The sequence below is a fragment of the Setaria viridis genome, chromosome 4, assembly GCF_005286985.2.
Source record: "Setaria viridis chromosome 4, Setaria_viridis_v4.0, whole genome shotgun sequence".
NCBI lineage: Eukaryota > Viridiplantae > Streptophyta > Magnoliopsida > Poales > Poaceae > Setaria > Setaria viridis.
This window is the reverse complement of record NC_048266.2, coordinates 39522499-39544588: the sequence shown is the minus strand read 5'-3', so window position 1 is coordinate 39544588 and position 22090 is coordinate 39522499. Positions and strand designations below refer to the sequence as shown.

The window sequence follows — 22090 nt, the reverse complement described above, 5'->3', positions numbered from 1 at the left end:
CGCGCCACAGCAAGCCAGCTGACAGTCTGCCACGGATGTGCAGCGCGCTGGACTGGAGTAGGCCTGGAATTGCCGAACTGGCAGCGTCAGTCGCTGGTGCGCGCCGCTGTGGCAAGCATGGCGCGCGTGATGCGGGCGAAAGAGGCGGAACTGGACGCCGCGGTGGGCCGTGGACATCAACAAGAGGCTCCAGCAGCGGCCGCCGAGAGCTGGTGTGGCCTGGCGTAACGCGTGCGAGCCCCGAACGGACGCCGCACCGCTTCCATGGCAGTGCCACGCCGGCCGCAGCCATTGCACTCCGCTGGAGCTCATGTCGCATGCAACCTGCTCGATGAAATGCCTCAGACAAAGACTATGGGGAGGGAGAAGAGATGAGAGAGAGATGTCCCCGTTCAGCTTGCCAGGTCAGCAATTGGTGCCCACGTGGCTGCTTATGGATCTAGATGACACCACTTAGGATCCTTAGGCTTCCCAACCTGCTTTTGCTTCTCAAAAAGCTAAAAGCCAAAAGCCAACCAAAGTGATGGCAAACTTATAGGTGCTTTGGGCCAAAGCTACCTTTCTTCAGTACAAACTCACAACAACTTCCCAATGCTTCTCGGCTGTGGAGGTAGGCAACTTCAAAAAATTCCCACCTGCCACTGGTTATGAGATATCGATTCGTTTTTCCCCTACTATTCCCATCCGCCACCGCCAGAGAGCTCGGCCCTCTGCTCCGACGTCGTGTGCGCGAGCTCCTCCGGCCACGGGCGCGAGCTCAGACGCTACTGCGGCGTGCGCACGCTCGACACGAGGCCGGTGGTCCACCTGGTACCGAGTCGTACGCGTGCTGGTACGAGACGTCTCGCTGTCACTGCCGCCCCCGAGCCCGGCCTGACGGCTGCCCAGACGTCTGCTGGTGGTGGTTGACTCGGCAGCCCAGTCGCGTGTTCCTGTCTTTCCACAGGCGCCGGGAAGGCCTCGCCGGCGGCCACCGAAGCCACGTGCGGCTCCCCTCCTCCCTTCTCCTATCGATCTTTGCGCCGGGAGAAAGAAAAAGATACTGATGAGTGGGGTCCGCTCGTAAGTGTTTCCAAAAAGCCACAGTTGTTTCACCAAACGGCTTTCAGCTTTCTCACAACCCACAATCTACAACAGCTTTTCCATAGCCCGCAGTTCACAGCTACTTTTTCAAAAGCCACAGCTCAACCAAACACACCCTTAATAAGTTTATGAACCAAAAAATGCACTTTTAAAGTTTGTGAACCTAAGTGACACTTCCTTATAAGTTAATGGACCTTCAGTGCATTTTACTATAATATATATGCACCTACAATTTAGAACCGAGGGAATATTTGGTCATATGACATGCAATCGTGAGGAGGCAAAGAGTATTGTACACAGGCAGGGACTAACTTTTGCCAAAAAGAACCCAGTCTTATTGCATCATTTCCGTAATCACAACATACATAAGCACACATATTGCTCTGCTTCATGAATACCGATCACAGCCTAAAAAGTAAAAACTATATTAGTCTCTCAATTCTGCAACTTTATTACTTGATTTTGTTCAGGTATACGTATGCATCAACATTCACCACTACCAAAGCTCTAGTTAAAATGTTGGCGTGTGGATGTTGAGCAACGAGACCCTGGTCTGCACTAGACTCCTAAACACCTTCTCGCTCTCGCTCTCCAGCTCCCCGATGCACTGCTCCAGCTCCAGCAGCTTCCCAAGGGCCACCGCCTCCCTCTGCTCCTCGCTGGCCGGCCTCTTGCTGCTCCTGGACGAAGCGTTCACCAGCGGCAGCCTCTTCTTGGGCGAAGACGATGCCGGCGACGCCAGGGCCGCCGCGGCGTCGGCGACGGCGCCGACCTCCGAGAACACGGCCGCCGACGCCACCGCGGTGTCGTTGACGGCCTCGGCCACGGTCCTCGCGACCTCGAGCTCGGCGGGCGCGCTGTAGGTCGACGACGCCAGGCTCGCCCGCGCGCACCTCGCGGCCTCGCGCGCCACGGCGGCCGCGAGCTGCTCGAGCTCCTTCCCGACCTGCCTCTGCGCGCGCGCCGCGGAGGCGAGCTTGGCGGCGTCGCGCCGGCGCACGGCGGCGTGGAGCTCGGAGGCGTGCTGCCGGAGCGCGAGCAGCGCGGCGAGGAAGGTGCCGAAGGCGTCGGCGAGGACGAGGAAGCCATCGAGCAGGCTGTCCGCCGCGACGAGCGCGCCCTGGGCGAGCGGGAGGTGGAGCAGCTCGTCGAGCACGCAGAGGAGCGCCCGGACGTGCGCCAGCGAGAGCGGGTTCTGGCCGGGGTTGGAGGTCCAGGAGCGCAGCGCCAGGAGTTGGTCGTCGACGTCCATGAGCAGCGGGTGCGTGTGGCACGGCACGCTCGCCGACCGCACGTGCCCGCCGCCCATCAGCGACCTCGCCGCCGGCCTGCCGGGGCTCAGCGGCACGGTCATCGTCGGCGCCATTACTTATCTCTCTGTACGTGTTGTTCAGCTAGCTAGCCTTGGGTTCTTCAATTTGGCAGTGTGATCGCGCCGCAATAATGGAACGGATTGAGCTCGATGACGAGGCAAGCGTGTGCGTGCGGCGTGTATATATAAACGAGGGGGGAGACGGGAAGGGAAGGGAGACGAACGAAGACGACGAGGTAGCTATCTGGAGCTGTTGAGTTGTCGCGGCGCTGGTCACTGTTTGAAAAGCCATGCGCACGGAAGCAGGCAGCTCCAGCTTCCTTCACCGACGAAGCTTCTGTGAAGTGGACGCCTCACATGCACACGCATGCAGATTGTACTACAGCCATGGAACGGATTGAAGCTGTACGTGCGCGTGGATGTCCGCATGTCCGCCACGTATGCTACTCAGCTACGTACGTACGGTCAACGTCCGGACGAGAAACAGATCAGGCATCTCAATCTGACCGATACCGTGTGTCGATTCTTGGATTGGAAAAGGTCTGTTTGGAGCATGGGAATTTGCATGTATTCCTACTGAAAACTGAATTCGATCGATGAGTCTTCTATCGGTTTATGTGAAATTTGTAAACTGCAATTCAAGTATGGACCCTGGTTAGGTGCATGGTTCCATCGCAGCAACCAAACAAGCAACCACAGGGACAGTCGAAATCCGAGGATGGCAATTGGAAATGGGAGCAGTTTGAAGAAACAAGAGAGTAGACTTTGGGGCAAGAGGGAGATGTTTTGGGATTCTAGGGTACGGCTGGCAGGCACCATGCCAGCTGTGGATGTCCCGGTGTTGCCGGTGGCCGGTCCAGTGGGCACAATACAATATGATGCACGAGGGCATCTCGTCTCTTCTCTTCTCTAGCTTGGACCTGATGAAAGGAACTCAGCCACCGGATCGGAGCCCATGACGATCGATCGATTGCGACTGACCTAGATAGCTAGGGAAGAAGAGTCCCTCCGTACTAAATTACAATTCATTTTGGTTTTTTCAAGTACATAGCTTGTTATATACCTAGATATATATTATGTCCAGATACATAACAAAAGTAACAAAAGTAAATTATGGATCTAGAAAAGTCAAAATAAATTGTCATTTGGGACGGAGGGAGTATAACCCTAGTTTTCTATGTGTCTGATCCACACTTAACAGGCTGTTTCTTATTAGATGGGATCATGGTTGCATCACCGGAGCTTCCATCTGACAATGTCTATGGCCACGGGACATGACAGGTGTGCTACGTATCCTGCCGTTGTGACAACTCAACCGATCGATATATCGACCCATTTGTGCATTTGATATTCAAATTTGATCTAGGAGTATTACATTCGGCTTGTGTTAGTACTAAGCCGTGTGTGCATGATGCCTAGCTAGATCAAACTAGAGCTACTAGAGTAGACTGCAGATCAAACTAGAGTAGACCTGATGTCTAGATCGGTCTCGGTGTTGAGATTCCAGATGTCCCCTGCATGCGATGCGACGACAATGTTACTTAGCTGTAATCCCTGACCACGCGGTTAAGCGCGCCAGCGGCCGAGTCAATAGAACAGATAGATAGCCGCTCTGTGCCTGTTAATTTCCTCGTTTAGATTTGTTTAAGCTGACGTTTCACGTTATAATATAATAGCAAGTGTGCTCAAATTTAGCACCTATTAAAGACACTGGTTCGACATTTCGAACACGGCCAAGCAGCTAAGTGTAATGATTCACGACTAATTCAATTCATCAATGGAGTCTGACACTAGTACGTAGGTGGGCATTTGGCTGGCTCGAGTCCTTTGGTTCAAGGGGAATGGCTGCGGAAACAATAGGACCTTTTTCTTCCTCCGTCCCTAACTCAAAGAATAATCCAATCGGCCCGATGTAATAAGGAGTGTCCAATTCATGTCTACCAATTGTTTTCACTCTGGTAGCTACACCAATGCGCCATCTTCTTTCCTGCGCCATGAGCCAACCAACTTCCTTGATATGCATTGATCACAATCTTTGTGCACACTATTCTTGGATGTAATGAACTGAACCTATCATTGAAAGAGGACGGGAAATGTGGTCAAAAAAGAGCACCTTCTCTTTTGCATATGGACGTCATGAATAGGATCACCTCGATATTTTTACCCAACTTATGGCTTAAAATTGTTAATGCATTTTTATGAACCAAGAGTAAATTTGACGGTCTATTGTTTTATTAAAATAATAGGTTGATAAATCAAACTATGTTTTTCATTATCTTAGCATAACTTTAAGTTTAAATTGATTACATTATGCATAGGCTCATCCGAAACAATGCAACTTGATACAATGGCACCACTTGTTGAGAAAAAAATGCAGATTATAACATAGATAAAATATTTCTCCATAAAAGCTCTTGGACTTACAATATGACAATATAAACCAATCAACATCTTGGAAAAATTTATTAACATATTATCAGTTTTTTAAAATACTTCATAATTAATTAATTTTTGTAAGGATAAAGAATATACATGTCTAAAGCATTTATGCGACCCCTACAATCAGCGCATTGAGATAACACTAATATATTTTTAGACACTAAAAAATACATTAAAATCATGTTGACTACAAAATCCATGACATTAGTGAATATAATAGTTGTACCTAATAGCAAGATGGTCCACACAAATAGCGTGGCTAGACTCACTACAATTAGTTCTTTTTTCATCATAATCACTATGATTAGAAACCTAAATATTTTAAACTTTGCATATGAAATTCTACTTCATGAAGATTGCATGGAGATCTCACAGATCTTTAGGTAATTATAAGGAGGTTCTTACATAAATATGTATAATTAATTGTAGCAAGAAAAACAGAATGAGCATTACTCATTGATGCTTCAAAATATGTGTTGCTAACTATTGAATTTGTATCATCATAAAAGACGGATGCAGAAAGTAATAGATGTGAAACAACAAATAATAAATATATATGTTTACTTAAGTAGTTTACCTATGAGAAATATTTTGTGCTTGACTTATACTACTACACCTATAGGATATCAAACATTTCTGGAGTGTTCGTTTCAAATATCCGACGCTATTCTTCTTATAAATTGATTATCAAGTGACCGACGGTTATCTAGAACCAACTTACATAATTTCAAGAGAAAAGAATTAGCAACAAAAAAACCAGCAACACTTCACAATAACTCTCGGGATTACATCAATTAAGCTAGAAAAATTCTCGACTATTTTGTTTTAAAAATAGATTAATAATCTTTGACAACCTAAAAATCATGTAAACCTCGTAGTGTACCAATTTCTCGCCTCATGCTTGTCAACGTGCTTGCCGAACGCCGGTGTTGCGTGCCTGTATGTGACATCTACCGTTTGACATCTTAGTTCGAACTACCGCGACGTGCCATCAGTTTTTGCGGCACCGTGGATCTTTGGCAAGCTGCTCGCATCGCTACCTACTAGTGCTACATGTCCGTTGCGGCTGCTCCTCGCCCATTGGATGGGCCTTGGTTCGTACACTGGTGCCACCTCATGGAATATGCTAATGCCTTTGGTCAGAGTTATCTTACTAAGAAAAAACATACTTTTGGCTCGCTATTGGAGATGTAAGGAGGATCCATGGTGTGTGGGGGCACAGGTGAAAGGGATGATGGTGCTCAGCATTGGGTAAGAATAAGTGGATCGACAAGAGGAAGCAGGATCGGAGATAGGTTGTTAGATCCAAGGAAATGGCCCATCATAGGGCAAAAAAACTTGGTCCTTCTTCCTTTGTTTTCCTAGTTTTCTTTTTTCTTGTAACCAATTTTCATACTTGCATTATAGCAAACTCCCACTAGAGATTTTTTGTTGAGATGCTCTCACTAAAGATTTAAAGCAAAAGGTTCAGCAACTTGATCAAATCCTGAGAAATCCTCAATTAATCCCACTTATTAATATATAGGGGGGTGGGGGGCGATAGAATAGTGGCCATTATTGGTCACAAGACACACACATATCATGCCATTGGACTGCACATGGATTGGGTTAAGGTGATAATATAACTGACTGTATTTTAGTGGGGGGAGATGCTATGGATATGAATAAAGGTACAGTACGTGTTTATCCCTGTGATAATGTTATGTTAAGCTACCTCCAACCAATGGCCCCGTTTCATTCACGTGGTGAACAATCAGTTATGCCTTGGTAATTCTAGCTTAATCATCTCTCTCTCTCTCTCTCTCTCTCTGGGTTAATTCCTCTGTTATTTTGAACTTCATCTATGGATGTAACTGATACTAAAGTAAAGATTGTAACTTTTAAGGTGAAATCAGGCAAGCGCACAGAACTCAGAGAAGAAGATATGTACGGCAAAATGTCTTCTTTCTTGTATATATGTTCTCTGTTTCTATGTACAGTATATACTCTCTAGTGTACAGCAGTTAGAGCTTCTCTTGGGGATGTGATTCTCTAAATTGCGGGGGTCCTAATGTTGAGCAACGAAACCCTAGTCCGAACAATGCTCCTGAACACCATCTCGCTGCCGCTTTCGCACTCGTCAATGCACTGCTCAAGCTCCTCGAGCTTCTCCGGCTCCACATCGGCAGTGTCCGCCTTCTTGGTGAAGGCCACGAAGGTCGCTGTCTTCTTGGACGAGGACGCGGCGGCAGAGACCGACGCGGCGGCCGAGAACACGGCGGCGGAGGCCGCGGCGCTGGCGGCCGCCGCGTCCATGAGCGCGGCTGCCATCTCGGTTTCCTCTGCGGTGGCTCCGGCAAAGCCGAGGCGCGCGCACTTGCTGTTGAGGGCGATGGAGGACACGGTGGCAGCGAGGCGGGCGAGCTCCTTCTCGTTCCTGCGCTGGGATCGCACGGCGGAGGCGAGCCTGGCGGCGTCGCGCCTCCGGAGGGCGGCCCGGACATCGGCGGCGTCGCTCCTGAGCGTGAGTAGCACCTCGTGGAAGCCGCGGTGCGCGTCGGCGAGGAGGAGGAAGGCGTCGAGGAGGCGGTCGGAGGAGGCGGCGCGGACCGCGGCCTGGGTCTCCGGGAGGAGGAGGAGCTCGGTGAGCGCGGCGTGGAGGGCGTCGATGTGGGCGAGGCCGGAGGAGGGTGAGGCGGCGGTGGGGTTGAGGGCCCAGGCGCGGGCGGCGGCGGTGTGGGTCTGGAGGTGCGCGAGCAGCGGGTGGGAGCGGCAGGGGAGGCTGATGGAGCGGACGTGGTAGGCGGCGGCGGCGGCGCGGGGCTTGGAGGAGCGCGCCGGGCTGAGCGGGAAGGAGATGGAGCGGCCGAAGCTGGGAGCCATGGTTGTTGTTGGGGTGACCTTGTAGCTTGTTCTTGCTGCTAATAGATCGTAGATCTGCGCCTGCGTTGGTTTGTGTGAGATGGGAAGGAGGAGTCGAGCGAGCTGAGGTATATATTGAGAAGGAGGAAGCAGGCAGCCAAGGGCACGCGGTGGTTGCACGTGTGGGTGGGTAGAAGAGCGGCGAGCGAGTGAGCAGGGGGGACATGATCCGCGAGGACAGGTTGGGCGGAAAGAAGCAGCGGCTGCCGTCGGAGTCAAACGAACGCAACAGCTCCGCTCCTTGGATCGATCCAACGACCATAAGTGCGCAGTTGCAGAGAGTGTGGTTGTGCCTAGGTGTCATGTTGGCTGTATCTGCAGGAAGGTGAGGTGTTGGACATGCAAGGCTGCAGGAGCCAGCAGGTAGCAGGGACAGGATGCATTGCATGATCTGTAACACACGATTGCACATCTGGAACGGCGAGCGAGCTAGGTCATCTGCCTGCCCCATCATCGAGCTAACTGTGGTCCAGGGTTCCAGGCCAGGCCAGGCCATCTCATATCATGCAGCTAGCCGCGCCGCACCGCATTTGTCAACACTTGCACGCGCGCGCGGTACACTAGCAGTTGGCTCTCCCATCGATCTGTAAAGTATGGCAGGGCACACGAGGGAGCTGAGGGCATCTTCTTCAGAGAAGGAAGTAGCATTCTGTTTTCCATCCATCAACCAGTGGTAAACCAACCTTCTCCATTCTCCATCGGGGTCAGCAGATCGAGCCGTATCATTTAGCCGCGTAGGATCGGAGGCAGCCTCTGCAGTCACCGTGTTCTCCTTAAAAAAGAACAGTGACTAGATCGATGTGGCTGGTTGCGAACGAGTCCACGGTCGCCGCCGGCGCCGCTGGACAACCAGCAACCGGACACGCGGCAGGTGAGGTGATTCCCATCTCCGCCACAGCCGGATCCATGATCCATCAGATGGGTGGTGTCTGCTGCCTCCTTGCGATCGGGGAACAGCAGATTCCATATGTCCCATCTCGCCCATCCTCCACGCCATATATGCATGTGTACATCTCACGCATCGCTCATCATCTACCAAGCTACTAAACCTCAGTTGTTAGTTTGTTAACCTAACTATAGTAGCAAGCCGCACGACTGCACATCCATTCCATGGTCGTCGGTCGTCGCCCGGACGGCCGCGCCTACCCATGCGGCTGTCATCGTGTGCATCCTGCTCATCACTCATCACCCTTGCACTGGGTCGTCGTTAGTTGAAGGGATCGGATGAGCGCGGCTGTGAACGTGATAAACAAGTACTTCCATGTACATGCATGCGCGCCCTCCTGCAGATCCAACGGCTGCTTCAGGTACTTGCATCCACGGACAATGCATGATGGGACCTCCAGTCGTTATGCCTAACGAGTCCTAACCGATATATCTAGAGCTAGCTAGCTACCTGCTGCTTCTTCAGCAACCCATGCATGCATGCTTTCTTATGCTAAGCAATACTATACTACCACCAGCTTTTGTGAGCTTTAGTATAATTTCAGGGATCACATGGATATATAAGATTTACATTTAAACCGTTACTTCTGAAATATTTGCTGAATGAAATGTTATGCCTCCTTTTTATTTCTATGTGCCTCTTATACAAATCTTATATATATACTTCAATTGCAAGCACTGCACAGCAAGTAGAATGATTAACATTTCTCTTCAACAAATAAAATTTCTCGTGTTAATCTAAAAGCATATATCCCAAACAGATTCTTTTTCTAGGTCATTCATCATAAGTTTTGGAACAAGACAAGCAACACCTAAATTGCGTCTAGCATTATGCATCCTAGCTGCTAAAAGACACAGCAAGCACGCAAAATATCATATATGCAGCTATGCTAGTTTCTATCGCTGCATGCCGGCCGACTGAAAACAAACCAACTGTGCACATGCTAACGTCTGGTACCACGCATATGCCATTACCTCCGAACAATAAGCTACGTCCTTAATCACATCGCCATTTTGAAAATCATGTTTTAAATCTGTAGGTGCGTGCGCTCCCATCATATCGGTCGGTTACAAACTTACTACAATTATATGAGAGAGCACCATATGCATCATTGTATGTACTATCTACTAGATAGAGAACGTATACTCAGCATTGCCAGTCATAATGTTGCACGAATGGGTTGTCCTCCTCCAAATTCTTAGGTTAGGGCTCCTCTCCTACCGGCTGCAGTTGCAGAGGTGGTTGAGTTAGTTTGCGCACGCTTGCATGCTTCATTATTTGCATCCTTTTCTCTTTTGATCAGCTAAGAGCCGCCAGATCCCCAAAGAGATTTTCCAGACATAAATATTTGACGTAGTAGAGATCATATGCAGGTAGCTGCATATGCATCATTGAAACAAGTAATGCCTACCAGCTCTATATGTTCAAAACAATTGGTGGAAATCGTGCTGTAGCGAACATGCCCCATTAGGCCATAGCTCCTGATTTTGGTGATTGAGTGGCACCATATTCATTGGGACTAATGGATTATCTAGCATATATCTTGTAGGTTTTATAGGTCCCAAGCATGCAATCCAAATCATAGCAAGGTCCAAATCACGGTATTTAAGTATCCAAGCTATGGTATTCTTGAAATCCAAATCATGGTATTCAAGCATCCATGCTATGGTATTCAAGTGACCAAGCATGATATCTAGAATTATTCTATGGTATTCAAACATCCAAATGACAAAGAAAATCCAAGTGATGGCATCTTCGGTGTGTAAGTGGTGTTATTCAACTCAGAAAATTCAATACCATCGGATGTTCCGATGGTCCATTTGAGTAACCGTCGGAGCAATTAGTACAATGCGTAGGGAGTTGTTTTAGTCAAGATCATCGGATGATCCGACGGTGGGTATTTTACAAGCGTCGGAGTAATTCGCAGAGGAGGCAGAGCAAACTCTATGGCACCGGATATTCCGATGCCTTGTGGCTGTCGGACGAAACATATTTTCTTTTGAAAGTTCCAAAAAGGTTTTGGCTAGAAAATCATCATCACCGGATGATCCAACGGTACCATCGGATGAAGCGTCGGATGAATTTTGGATGTGTCAGTGAAGAACTTGGACACGGGAAGGCCAACGGCTAGTTGCACCGGATATTCCGATGCATGCCAAAACTGACCATCGGAATATCCGATGGTACACTTTAACTAGCCATTGGAGCAACGACTCTTTGATGCCTTGGGCTATTTATACCCCCTCTACTCGCCCATTTGGTGTAGCTGGAGTGTCCATAAGTCCATTGGAGATCAAGACTCATCAAGAACACATCCAAGCCACCAAAAATGCTTAAGTGATTTATCAAAGGCTTAGCACAAGCTTAGGAGAGTGATTAGTGCTAGGATAGGCCTAGAGAAAGATAGAGTGTAAGATGTGTGATCGGTTCTAGGAGTGAACCACAGTTGTACAAGGTGTGTTGGTACCTTGGAGCCTTGGTGGCTCGTCGGTAAGTCTTCGCTCCTCTGGCTTGGTGTGGAGCGGCATTGACGACCGTGTGCGGGGGACGTGGAGATCCCCTTCCTTCATGGAGAAGCTCCTTAGTGGAGATGGCATCAAGGTGACCGGGAAACTTGGCGTGAGCCTTAGTGTCCAAGCCTTTGTGGCAAGTCAAGGGGTATCCCAGAAGAGACTTGGTGACCGGGAAGCAAAGTGCTTCAACAACATGGACTAGTGGTGGTTTAGTGCCTACCGATACCACGGGATAAATCATCGTGCCAAGAGTTTGCTTCCCCTCATCCTCACCTCTTACGTTTCCGCATTTCACACTTGCAACTTGTGTGCCTTTACTTTCTTAGTGTAGTATCTTGTTAGGATTGGCTCTAGGTTGCAAAACTTGTTTTGGAATGAGGGTTTCACGCTAGGTCAACCATAGTTGCACATCTTGATAGTATGATCTAGTTTATGTTTTGTGAATAAGCAGTGGAAGCTATATGTTAAGGTTTTAGATTGCCTAATTCACTCCTCCCTCTCTTAGACTATAAGCACCGATTCCTTTCAGCATGCTCAATTGATAAGCGAGCTAGCTAGTAGGTGTATGTTTGCATTAATCATATTTCTGTACCTGTCCATTAATTTTGGTTGTTCAAGACGATAAGAGAGTATCTTAGCTATTCGATCATAATCACCAAAAATTAAGATGGAGCTAACCACCGTATTTCAGAGAGATTTGATTCTAGCTAGGACGACAAATTTGCACGAATGGGGTAGCTGCCATCAAACAATATACTAGTGTGTGTACAAGCTAGAATCTTACTAATCTGCTTTGAGATGATCCTTATCTTTTGGGTTTATTATTTTAGTTTAGTTTTAGTACAAATTAATTTTTTCATTGTTTCAGTTTTAGTTTTTAGTACCAACTATCTTTCTTTATTTTGACGGGATTTGTTAAATTGATGAGAATTATTTGGTTGCCCCACAGACTATGGGACTCAAACCATTTGCCAATGGTTTCTTTGCAAGTGATCAAAGTTTTATATCATATCTTTGTTATTAAAGTACACAAATTCGTGCAGCTACCTTTTTTGGTAGTTTGATAAACCAGCAAAAACAAGGTACGGATTGTACTACAAAAATGGTGGGACGCTAGAGAAAATATACTAATGAGTGCTAAAATCGTCGACCACACCCATTAAATAAAAAGTATGGGAAAACGAAGAATATATTGAAAACAGACACAAAAAATTGGGGGAACAATATATTGTTCATCGTATCAAAGAAATAGAAAGGGAGTAAAAGATTCCTAAATTTATTTGCTTAGCTCTAAAAAAAATAAAGCATGGTTTTTAAGATGAATGTGTATAAAATACTGATGGAAAAAGAAAGGTGGAACAAGTCATTTGATCCAAATATATGTTTAAGCAGTTTTCTTTACAAAAATCATCAACTAGAAGCTTAGAGGTATCGTGTCCAAGGACCGACTCAGTGGCCACCCCTTTATTTAGTGCTCAATGTCGGAGATCTTGGGCAATATTCAATAGAATAGTGGTGCATCGATCAGTTTTGTCTCTCGTTCGAATGTGCATCGTTGTTTCAGGAACTCGAACTTGATCTAGATCCAGATCGGAGTCAGTGATGGTTTGATTTAAGAATAGTGACATCGCAGAGATCATAACTTGATAATTCATGTGCATTATTAAGAGAGTTCATCCTTGCTCATAATCATATCAAGAGATTATGATGCATTACATTGTTGAAATTAAAGGGAGATAGATAGGGTATATGAAACGATGACCGTTCTATTTGATATCTTGTGAGCACCACGCCCGTAACGAGTGATGAAATGCGTTTTTAACGATATAATGTATGACAGAAGATGCATTTCGAATTTCGGGCATGCAAGAAGTAAGATGGACACAGAGAGAGACGATATAGAGCCGAACAAGAGCTTTTTTGCTCTAATAATTCGTTGAATTTGTATGTACACTTGCATTGGGTCAATAGTTAATTTGGACTGTTTGTGTTGTCCAAATTATATCAGCAATGTTTGGGTGTGGATGTTTAGGAGTGCGACCCTGGTTTGCAGGATGCTCCTGAACACCTTGTCACTCCCGGCTTCCATGTTGGCGATGCATTCGTCGAGTCCTTCCAACCTGTCGAGCGCCGCCATCTCCTTGTCCTCGTCGGAGGAGGCAGCAGCCGCCTTGCTGCTCCTCGTGACCAGAGAGATGAGGCTCGCTGGCTTCTTGGACGAAGACGCGACGGCGGTGGTCGCGGCCGACGAGACGGACTCGACGGCCGAGAACACGGCAGCGGAGGCCGACGCGATGGCGGCCACGGCCTCGGCGAGCACGCCGGAGACCTCGACCTCGGCGAGGGTGGCGGAGGATCCGGCGAGCTGCGGGAACTTGGCGGCGTTGCGCACGGAGGAGGCGAGGCGGGCGAGGTCCTTCTCGGCGTGGCGCTGGGCGCGCACCGCGGAGGCGAGCCTGGCGGCGTCGCGCCTCCGGAGCGCGGCCTGGGCGTCGGCGGCGTGGCGCTTGAGGTCGAGGACGGCCTCCTGGAAGGCGCCGTGGGCGTCGGCGAGGGCGAGGAAGCCGTCGAGGAGGCAATCGGCGGTGGCGGAGCCGCTCCGGAGCGCGGCGTGGGCCTCCGGGAGGAGGAGGAACTCGGCGAGCGCGGCGTGGAGCGCGTCGAGGTGGGCGAGGCCAGTGGAGGGGGAGGTGGGGTCGGCCGCCCAGGCGCGGACGGCGCGGGTGGTGTTGTGGAGGTGGGCGAGGAGCGGGTGGGCGCGGGAGGAGGGGAGGCTGACGGAGCGGACGTGGCGCGCCGCGGCGGCGCGGGGCTTGGAGGAGCGCGCCGGGCTGAGGGGGAAGGAGATGGAGCGGCCGAAGGCGGGCGCCATTGTTGCTGGTGGCTGGTGGATCTTCTTCTTTGTCGAAGATCCCTTGCTTTGCTCTTGCTTGTTGATGATGAGGAGAGGGGAGGAGGGGGTATATAAAGCGGAGGCGGAGGCGTAGGCGCGTGGACATTGGAGCTGTGGGAGAGCGCGTGGGGGTGGAGATGCCGATGTGTGGGTGGGCGGTGGTTGGTGGGCGTGGCCGCCGGAGAGGTGACAGGATCCACGATGGACGGGGACGCGTGGGGGGACGCAAGTGGCCGGCAATGGCAGCAGCGGCCTCCCTCGAGTGATGGGGAGCTACACGTGGAGGCTGCCTGCCCTGCGCTGCTGGATCGTGCGTGCGCGCCTGCGTGTCTCCTCGAGCCGTCGGCGGCGAGGCAGAGGCTGGAGCCGGATGGGCAGCAGCAGGGCCAATCATTTTGTTCTCTTGCTGCGTCGGTGTTGGGGTGGTGGGTGGTGGTCTGGTCCTGTCCATGCGTGTCCTCTGGCGGAATGGAGATCGGATCAGGCTCCACGGCGACGCGCCGGCGGACGGCGGATGGCCGGATCGGGATCCATATCGTCCATCTCCTGCCGCTCGGGGTACGGCGTGTGCGGCAACGCCCGGCAGGGGGCGCGCCCGTGCGAGCCGAGCTGTCTTGCGTGCGCGCATGGCACTGCCTGCCTCCTCGGCATGGCGATGACATGGGATCCGCTTGTCCTGTAGGTGAAGGACCAGTGTGCATGCATGGATCCATTCTTTGATTTGCCCGCGCGGTACTTGCTTCTTGTGACATAACAAGATCATGGTCATGGTTGTTGAAGCTGCCTGCAGTGATATTGTGCAGTGTGTTTCGTGCTTGCCCTGCCGATCCATGGCGGCAGGTTCTTCCCTTATCCGATACAGGCGTCCGGAAGGCAATGGCACCCATCATTTCCGCTCTACCTCAACTCTCTCATGTTTTGCACGTTCCCCATTTCACAACGGCCATATCCAAAGTGCACAACCACCGGCCGCTAGCGCATCCCAACGTGCTTATCCATCTCCATCCAAATTATTTCATCTTACATATGCGCATGCCTCCTTCGATCGTAGTATCTCCACAATATCCTTTATGGTTAGGAAAATTATGGAGAATTATAGGGTCTAAACGGATATGCTCAATTATCAAATATTGTTTTTTGTCAAAAGAGTATTTTTTTTAAAAAAATGCAACTATTTTTTACAGATATTTACATACATACACACACACCATACCTATCTTGACACATGTCATGTAAAGTTTTAACTACTTGTACCCATAGGCACAAACCCACAATATCCTTTATGGTCAGGAAAATTAAGGAGAATAGTAAGGGCCTAAATGGATAGTATAAATTTCAAATAATGTTTTTTTTTGGGGGGAGGAGTATTTTATATAACAAAACTTACAACTATTTTTCTACAAAGCCTTATAGCTCATACAAATATTTATATACACACGCGCACACCATAACAATCTTGACACATGTGTAAAATTATAACTACTTTTACCCATATGCACAAAGCCACAATTATTTTGACACTTTATTCTAGAAAACTACAAACTTTCTAATCAAATTTGGGGTTGACATCGTGGAGCCATTTGTTACATGTCATAGAGGCTAACGAGTACATTCATCTTAAGAAATTTGTAGTTCTTCGTAAAAAGGTGTCAAAATAGTCCTACATTTGTGCAATAGACACAATAAGTTATAATTTTCTGCAAAATATATCAAAATAGTTGTTTGCCTTGCGGAGGCAGCGGAGCATAAATGACATGCCTACTACATCACAGCATGGATCGTGCTGGTTTAGAATCGGATCGAGTTGAGCAAAAGTTTGGTTTGTTTCCGATCTACAATTGCCTTCTTAGTTTGACCCTAAATTTCCATTGAGCATCAAATCAAGTTGTAGGAAAGCTAGGCTCAAGATTGGCCCAAAACATCCATGAATTATACATTACAAAATAAACCAATTTAATCTAACAAACTGGTTCCATGCCTGCCAACAAGAATCAAGTCGAGCAAGAGCCATGCTCGAGCTTTCTTCAAGCCCGTCTTTATTTTTCTTTGTTCTAGTAGCTACCATTTCTCTCTACCTTCTATATGTTTCAGTCTCTTAAAGAAAGTTTTGAGAAATTTTTTATTAATTTTTCGTTGAGTTTTTTTATAGAAATATGTCTATTGGATATTTTGAATAGTTTTGGCCAAACCTTTTATTGAAAAAATTATCAACTGACTTTTGCAAAAAAAAATTGATGAACTTCTTGAAAAGTTTTTTTCTTCAAATTTTGCTAAATTTTGGCAGGATATTTTATGAAAGTGTTAGCCTAGCATTTCTAAAAAAAATTGCACATTGTTCCTTCAAAACATTTTCCATTTTTTTCAATTTTTGCTAAGCTTATTTTGAAAATTATTTGGACTAATCTTTTATTAAAATACAAAGTTCTAAATTTTTTTCATGTTTCTTGATGTAATGTTGTTGACACGTTTTATCTTGTTACTGCATTAGTGGCGAGGTATTTCATAAAGGGGATCCTTGCACCGAAGAGATAAGATAAAATGTGAGCATATGCATTGGTATATGTGCCAGTTGCACTCATAGAGAAGATTACTCGAGTAACTAGATCAGTACCTAATCATCGACACAGCATGAGTCCTGATGAAATGAAACTCTCGATCACGATCATTTTGAGATCGTGAAAATATATTAATCCAAACTAGTATGATGGAAGCACAGTATTTGAAAATTTTATTACCCAACGGCAGCGATGGCATCAAACAACACAGTGGTGAATAGATAAATGCAAGTGCCATATGAGCGTGCACACACCACATGTGGAAGGACCACATCACTTGGGAAACCATGCATATGGATCCAAGTGTCAAGTTTGTCAGCTTGCTACTACTAAACTACTAGTAGTGACCAGCTAGTGATTATTGGGTAATTAACTGTGGCACTAGTTTTATCTATCACATTGTTGGTTACTACTAATTAACCATCTCAAATCCCGAAGGCTATAGCTGTCATTTGTCTAAGTACTTAAGCTTAGCGTGGGAGATGAGGAGGGCATGCAACGGTATCATTGTTGATCCGTCCATGCGTTTGTGAGGAAGCTAGCAGTGCACATGCATGATTGTTACATTCATTCAATGGCCGGCCGAACTATAGATAGTGAGCGTGCATGCCTTTGCTCGCCTAATTACATGCAATATCACTCATAACTAACATATGTGTCCATTGCGCAAGCTATGTGATCGATGTCGGCAAGTTCACAAGTCACAACTATGGTGGAGCATGCTGCAAAGAGTCATGAAATAAAACGGACGCACATATACATGTGCAATCTTGTTTGGCCGCTGTTGGATGGAGCAAGCTAGGAGCACGGGAATATCGCTGCTGTGTCGTCGATCTGTACTAGAACTGACAAGTAATAAGAGAGTGTAGAGACGATGATCATCTAATGGAAAGGCAGCGAGTAGGGATGTATAATTGCAAAACTGTACATGTCAGGTCGGCTGCAAACAGCATAAACTCCTTCCTCCTCGCCACGCTACCAGACCCCGCCGCCCCATATGCCCATATGCCGCCCCTAGCAAGCAAGCAAAGACATGGGGCCATGCCCGTGCCGGCCGGCTGTGGCCACGGCCATCGCCGATCGAGGCATCTATCGGGCGTTGGCATTTGGCAACAGCATTGTCCGTTAGCGAGTTCCATCGATCGATCGATGGCTTCCTTTGGCTGCGAGTGACATGGATCGGCTTCGTTTTGGCAGCATTCATTCGATTCGCGTGCATGTGTCCGTGTCTGCGCGCGCCAGCTGTGTGTGTCGCCGCTCCATCTCGTCCCCGGCCGGCGAGGCACGAGCGCGTCGGGGCGGTGGCCGACACGATCCGCGGCGGAAGGCGGTGGTCCAGGCCGACGACGACCTTGCTAGCAGCGTATACGTGGAGGGACGCGAGGGGATCGGATGACGGGCGACAAGACAGCCCGCGTGCGCGGCCGGGCCGGCGAGAGGGACGCCAACATGTCCACTGCTCCGTACGGATCCTCCTGTACGTCCACGTACGGGCCTTGTTTTGTTGTTTTGTCCTCTTGCGCTCATTGCGTGTCTGATTCCTGCGTGTCCTCTCGATGCATTGTGTTCCACGATCTCATCACAACGGGAGATCCATGGAAGATGCGGGTTTCTAGCTAGAGCATCTTCCGGCAACACAATGCATGATGCCCGTTGTTCTTTTTTTTTCGAAAGGCCAATTGGTTGTTATTAATCGTCTCATTTTCCCCATATGTATCCGACACATTAGTCGGAAGCTGTACATCTTTCATTTTTCTTGCAATAAAGTTGGACGTGTCTGTAGTATTTGAGTACTACTCGATACAGATGATGTTAGATTCAATCTGCATTCCGCGGTTATATTATTTTTTTTCTTAAGGGTATCCTCAAATGTGGGCTGCAAATTGTGATGTCACAATAGTATACTTTAATTTTGCATGCGTGTATTTCCCACCCCCCAAATTGTCATGTCACATTAGTACTGCGGGCATTTTTGTCCTTTGTCCTTCTGTGTTATTCGCAAGAAATATGTTTCTTTTTTTGATCGAAGTATGTAGGAGAAGCCCCAACATATTCTTTATATAGGAGTCAAACTCAGGCTTGCTGGATGCTAGTTAGGTGCTCTAACTACTAGCCTAGAGATTCTTTCGCAACAAATATGTTTCTTATTAGAATAAACTAGCAAGTTGGCCCGCGCTAATAGCACAGCTAGATCTACTGCACTGTAAATCTTTTTATTGTAAATGCTATATTTATAGCAGTTTATTTTTATCCCTCTTGTTTTTAATTCCCAACCGTTTAGCATCACTAAGTCATCTTACATGCTTTAGCTAACTGCTGTTCTTTCCTCACAGAAGCAACGATAGCCTCCCAAAGAATGTCCACACTCCTCACAGAGGGACTGCAAATAGCTGGCTAACCGCCAGAGTGGTGTTGCATGTACTAGGCAGCCTGAAACAGAAGGCTTCTCAGGGTAACAAGTATCAATGCATCATCATGCACTAGACACTAAACATCCCACATAGTTCTTGGCAGAACAAATGATTGAAAATTCAGAAACATTAAAAACTTTATTAGATAATAACCAAACATAACAAAAGCGATTACTATATGGATACTGATGTCCCGATTTTCACTATAATAACCTTCAATAGAACCAGCTCAGCTTGCTTAGACAAGTTTTGGCAGGTGATAAAGGAAACAACTCGATTGCTTCAGCATGACCCAAAACAAAGTCAGTGGTGTGAGATTTTACACAAGACAAATCCTTCTCACAACAGCATAGAACTATATATCTAAACATACATCACCATTAACAAATGTCTAGAATTTCAACGTGATTTGGACGAGATAGAACAGTGGTCAGGACAAGGGAGAGGGACACCTGATCAAATGACGTTCCTCATACTAATCATTCCTTACTGCACTTCTTAGCAACCCCCACCCCTCCACACACACAAACAACAACAATCTAATAGATCACCAATTTCCTTGAAATACCCTAAGGTATAAAGCTATCCATGAGAATCTACTCTGAGTAATGCCCCCAGGAGTGGAAGTGCTTCTTAGCTTTGTTGATGTTGCCTGAAGGAATCCAAGTCTTAAAATTGTATGACACAAATTGCTAAAGCTTCGCGAAACTAAGCGCTTCACAAAACACAATAACAGCAGTTGAAGAGCATCCATAATGAGGTCCAGTCTTCTCGTCTGTCTGAGCTCTTTAATATCTGTTAAAGATTTAAACATTTGCTCCAATGCAGGAATACCAATTGTGATTTCGAACTCGAAGGAGACACCAAGGCTTTTGTAGCTTCCTCCAAATTGCAAAGGCACTACCATCCTAACACCAGCAAGCATGGTACTCCATCATCTGGCTTGCTATCCTGCAGCTTGTAGTACACGCCTTTATACACAAAGCCAAGGAGATAGAGATCTAAATGCCAAAACACCAGGTCAACAAAATGGCCATGATATGTCTTCTTTTTATCTTCATCAGCTCGCCATCTTCCTGCTTTGCTCATGTGTTTTTAATCCATCTTCCAAAATTATTTTGGTTTAATCCCTCTTCGTTGTGCCCTAAGGCGTGATGTTGCTTATGGTTTGAGCAATGACAATATATATAGGATATTTGTTAATTTTGATGTGATGAAAAAAACAGAGTAGAATTGTATTTCATATTGGTTATGGACTCATATTTCCTTTTTATGCATCTAATAAAACATAAGTAATGAACATTGGATTTTGCTCTTTTTCACCTTTTATTAATTCTAAATTTTTCTCTTTTTTAATTTTGTTTGATTTGAACTTTTTGGTCTAACATTAGCAGTTAGATGATCATAAAATACAACGATGTAGGCTCTTGAGAAGAATGTGAGTTTAAAGAAGAGGGGAACCACATATGCATCCTAACATGTAAATATATCTTGAGAAGAATGTGAGTTTAAAGAAGAAAGCCTATGAATATTTTTCTCATTAGCCACACACCTACGTATTGTATTATGGTTGGTTGTGGAGACCAAGCCTATGGCAGTGTGTCTCACATTTATATTGATTGGTGAGAGACTTTGTTAGGGTTGGAGAGGGAATAAAAGGTGACTCTTTGGTATGATATTTTTGTCATTCTATTGAGTTTAGATTGCACCTAGGAATAGCTTGTAACCGGATATCTTATTAAGGTAAAACAATGATAAAGTGTTTTCTCCTCTCCAAATATGAAATTTGTCCTTTTTCAGGATTTTTCAGAGATATTCTTGAGAATTATTTCATCAAATATGCATGAGAGTTGTACATCCAGTTTGGTAAAAACTTATGGGGGCACATGTCCCCACCCCCAAGGGATTCCCCGTTTATCTTGTCCTTTTCATTTTTTTCATGCTCTAATAAATGTTATAAATGACCTCTCAAGGGTGCGGGTGCCCTCCATATGCTACTTAAACCACCACATGATGATGTGTTCTTTTGTTATTAGTAGTTACGTTGCTGAGAATGATAAATTAATTGAGGTTTAAATAGTTAATCACATGCACGTGAGAAACAACAAAATATCTCGAAGTGTAGACATACCTCTCTCTCTAAATAAAACACCTTTCTAAATCACACCACCTTTTTTGAAATATGCAATCGTTTAGTTGCGTGCCTAGATATGTTTTGTTCTGCAGATATTTGTAATTACAAGTAGGAAGCATGAAAAGGAAGAAGCCAATGCAGCAAGAGCAAATCTGTCGCTTTGCCAAAGTTCATTCAATCCAAAGAAACTCAAATATTCAATCAATCTGCTGGAGGAACTCTCTGTAGTTTTATAAAGTATATATGGGCCTTGAGCCTTGAAAGTAAAGTAAATAATAAATCAACTATGTACATGGGCCTTTATCCTTGAAAAGTATAGTAAATTGGTCAATTGTAAATGGGCCGAGAGAGTAACATTACTAAAGTTGATTGATCCAGCACCACCACTTAGCATGTATTTGGTTTTGGAACCATGTGGTTGGGTTGGAGCCGACCCATCTCTTGTTTGATTGGAGGGATGGGTTGGACCTAGTTTTTTATTTGGTTGATCGGGTTGACAGGGTTGGGATGGATGTCTATTTAACACCGTTAGTTGTGGATCCCACCTATCAGTCGCGGGGCCCACCTATCAGCCTCTCTTTTTTTCCCTCCCTTCCATCTTCTTCCTCCTCTCCTCCCCGTAAGCCATCCTCCTTCCCCACCGAGCCCCCACGCCGGCGGTCCTCCTCCCCGCCGCCGGCGGTCCGCCTCCCTGCGCCGCCTCATCCCCGCCGCCGGAGGTCCTCCTCCCCCATCGAGCTAGCCCGGTCGGCGGCGGCGGGGCTCGAGCTCTCCCGGCGTACCTCCCCACCCCGCGCACCTCCCCGTCGGTGCCAGTGGAGGGCGGCGGGGGAGGCGTCAGGCGGGCGGGTGGACACGGGGAGGGCGAGTGCAAGAAGAAACGGACTGCAAACACCGTTCAAG

General features: G+C 47.1%; 3 protein-coding genes across 3 annotated transcripts; all 3 read right to left on the bottom strand.

Moving 5' to 3' along the window:
• Window positions 1-1391: 1391 nt before the first annotated feature.
• LOC117853721 (uncharacterized) lies at window positions 1392-2660 on the bottom strand. Its single transcript, XM_034736006.2, has one exon. The coding sequence runs from the start codon at window positions 2447-2449 to the stop codon at window positions 1595-1597; it is 855 nt and encodes a 284-aa protein (XP_034591897.2). The 5' UTR covers window positions 2450-2660; the 3' UTR covers window positions 1392-1594.
• A 4099-nt stretch (window positions 2661-6759) lies between these two features.
• On the bottom strand, window positions 6760-7790 carry LOC117853824 (uncharacterized). The gene has a single exon (XM_034736109.2). It carries the CDS (start codon window positions 7694-7696, stop codon window positions 6866-6868), a length of 831 nt encoding a protein of 276 aa, XP_034592000.1. The 5' UTR covers window positions 7697-7790; the 3' UTR covers window positions 6760-6865.
• Window positions 7791-13093: 5303 nt separating this feature from the next.
• LOC117853218 (uncharacterized) lies at window positions 13094-14126 on the bottom strand. Its single transcript, XM_034735597.2, has one exon. It carries the CDS (start codon window positions 14064-14066, stop codon window positions 13194-13196), a length of 873 nt encoding a protein of 290 aa, XP_034591488.1. The 5' UTR covers window positions 14067-14126; the 3' UTR covers window positions 13094-13193.
• Between the last annotated feature and the right edge of the window lie 7964 nt (window positions 14127-22090).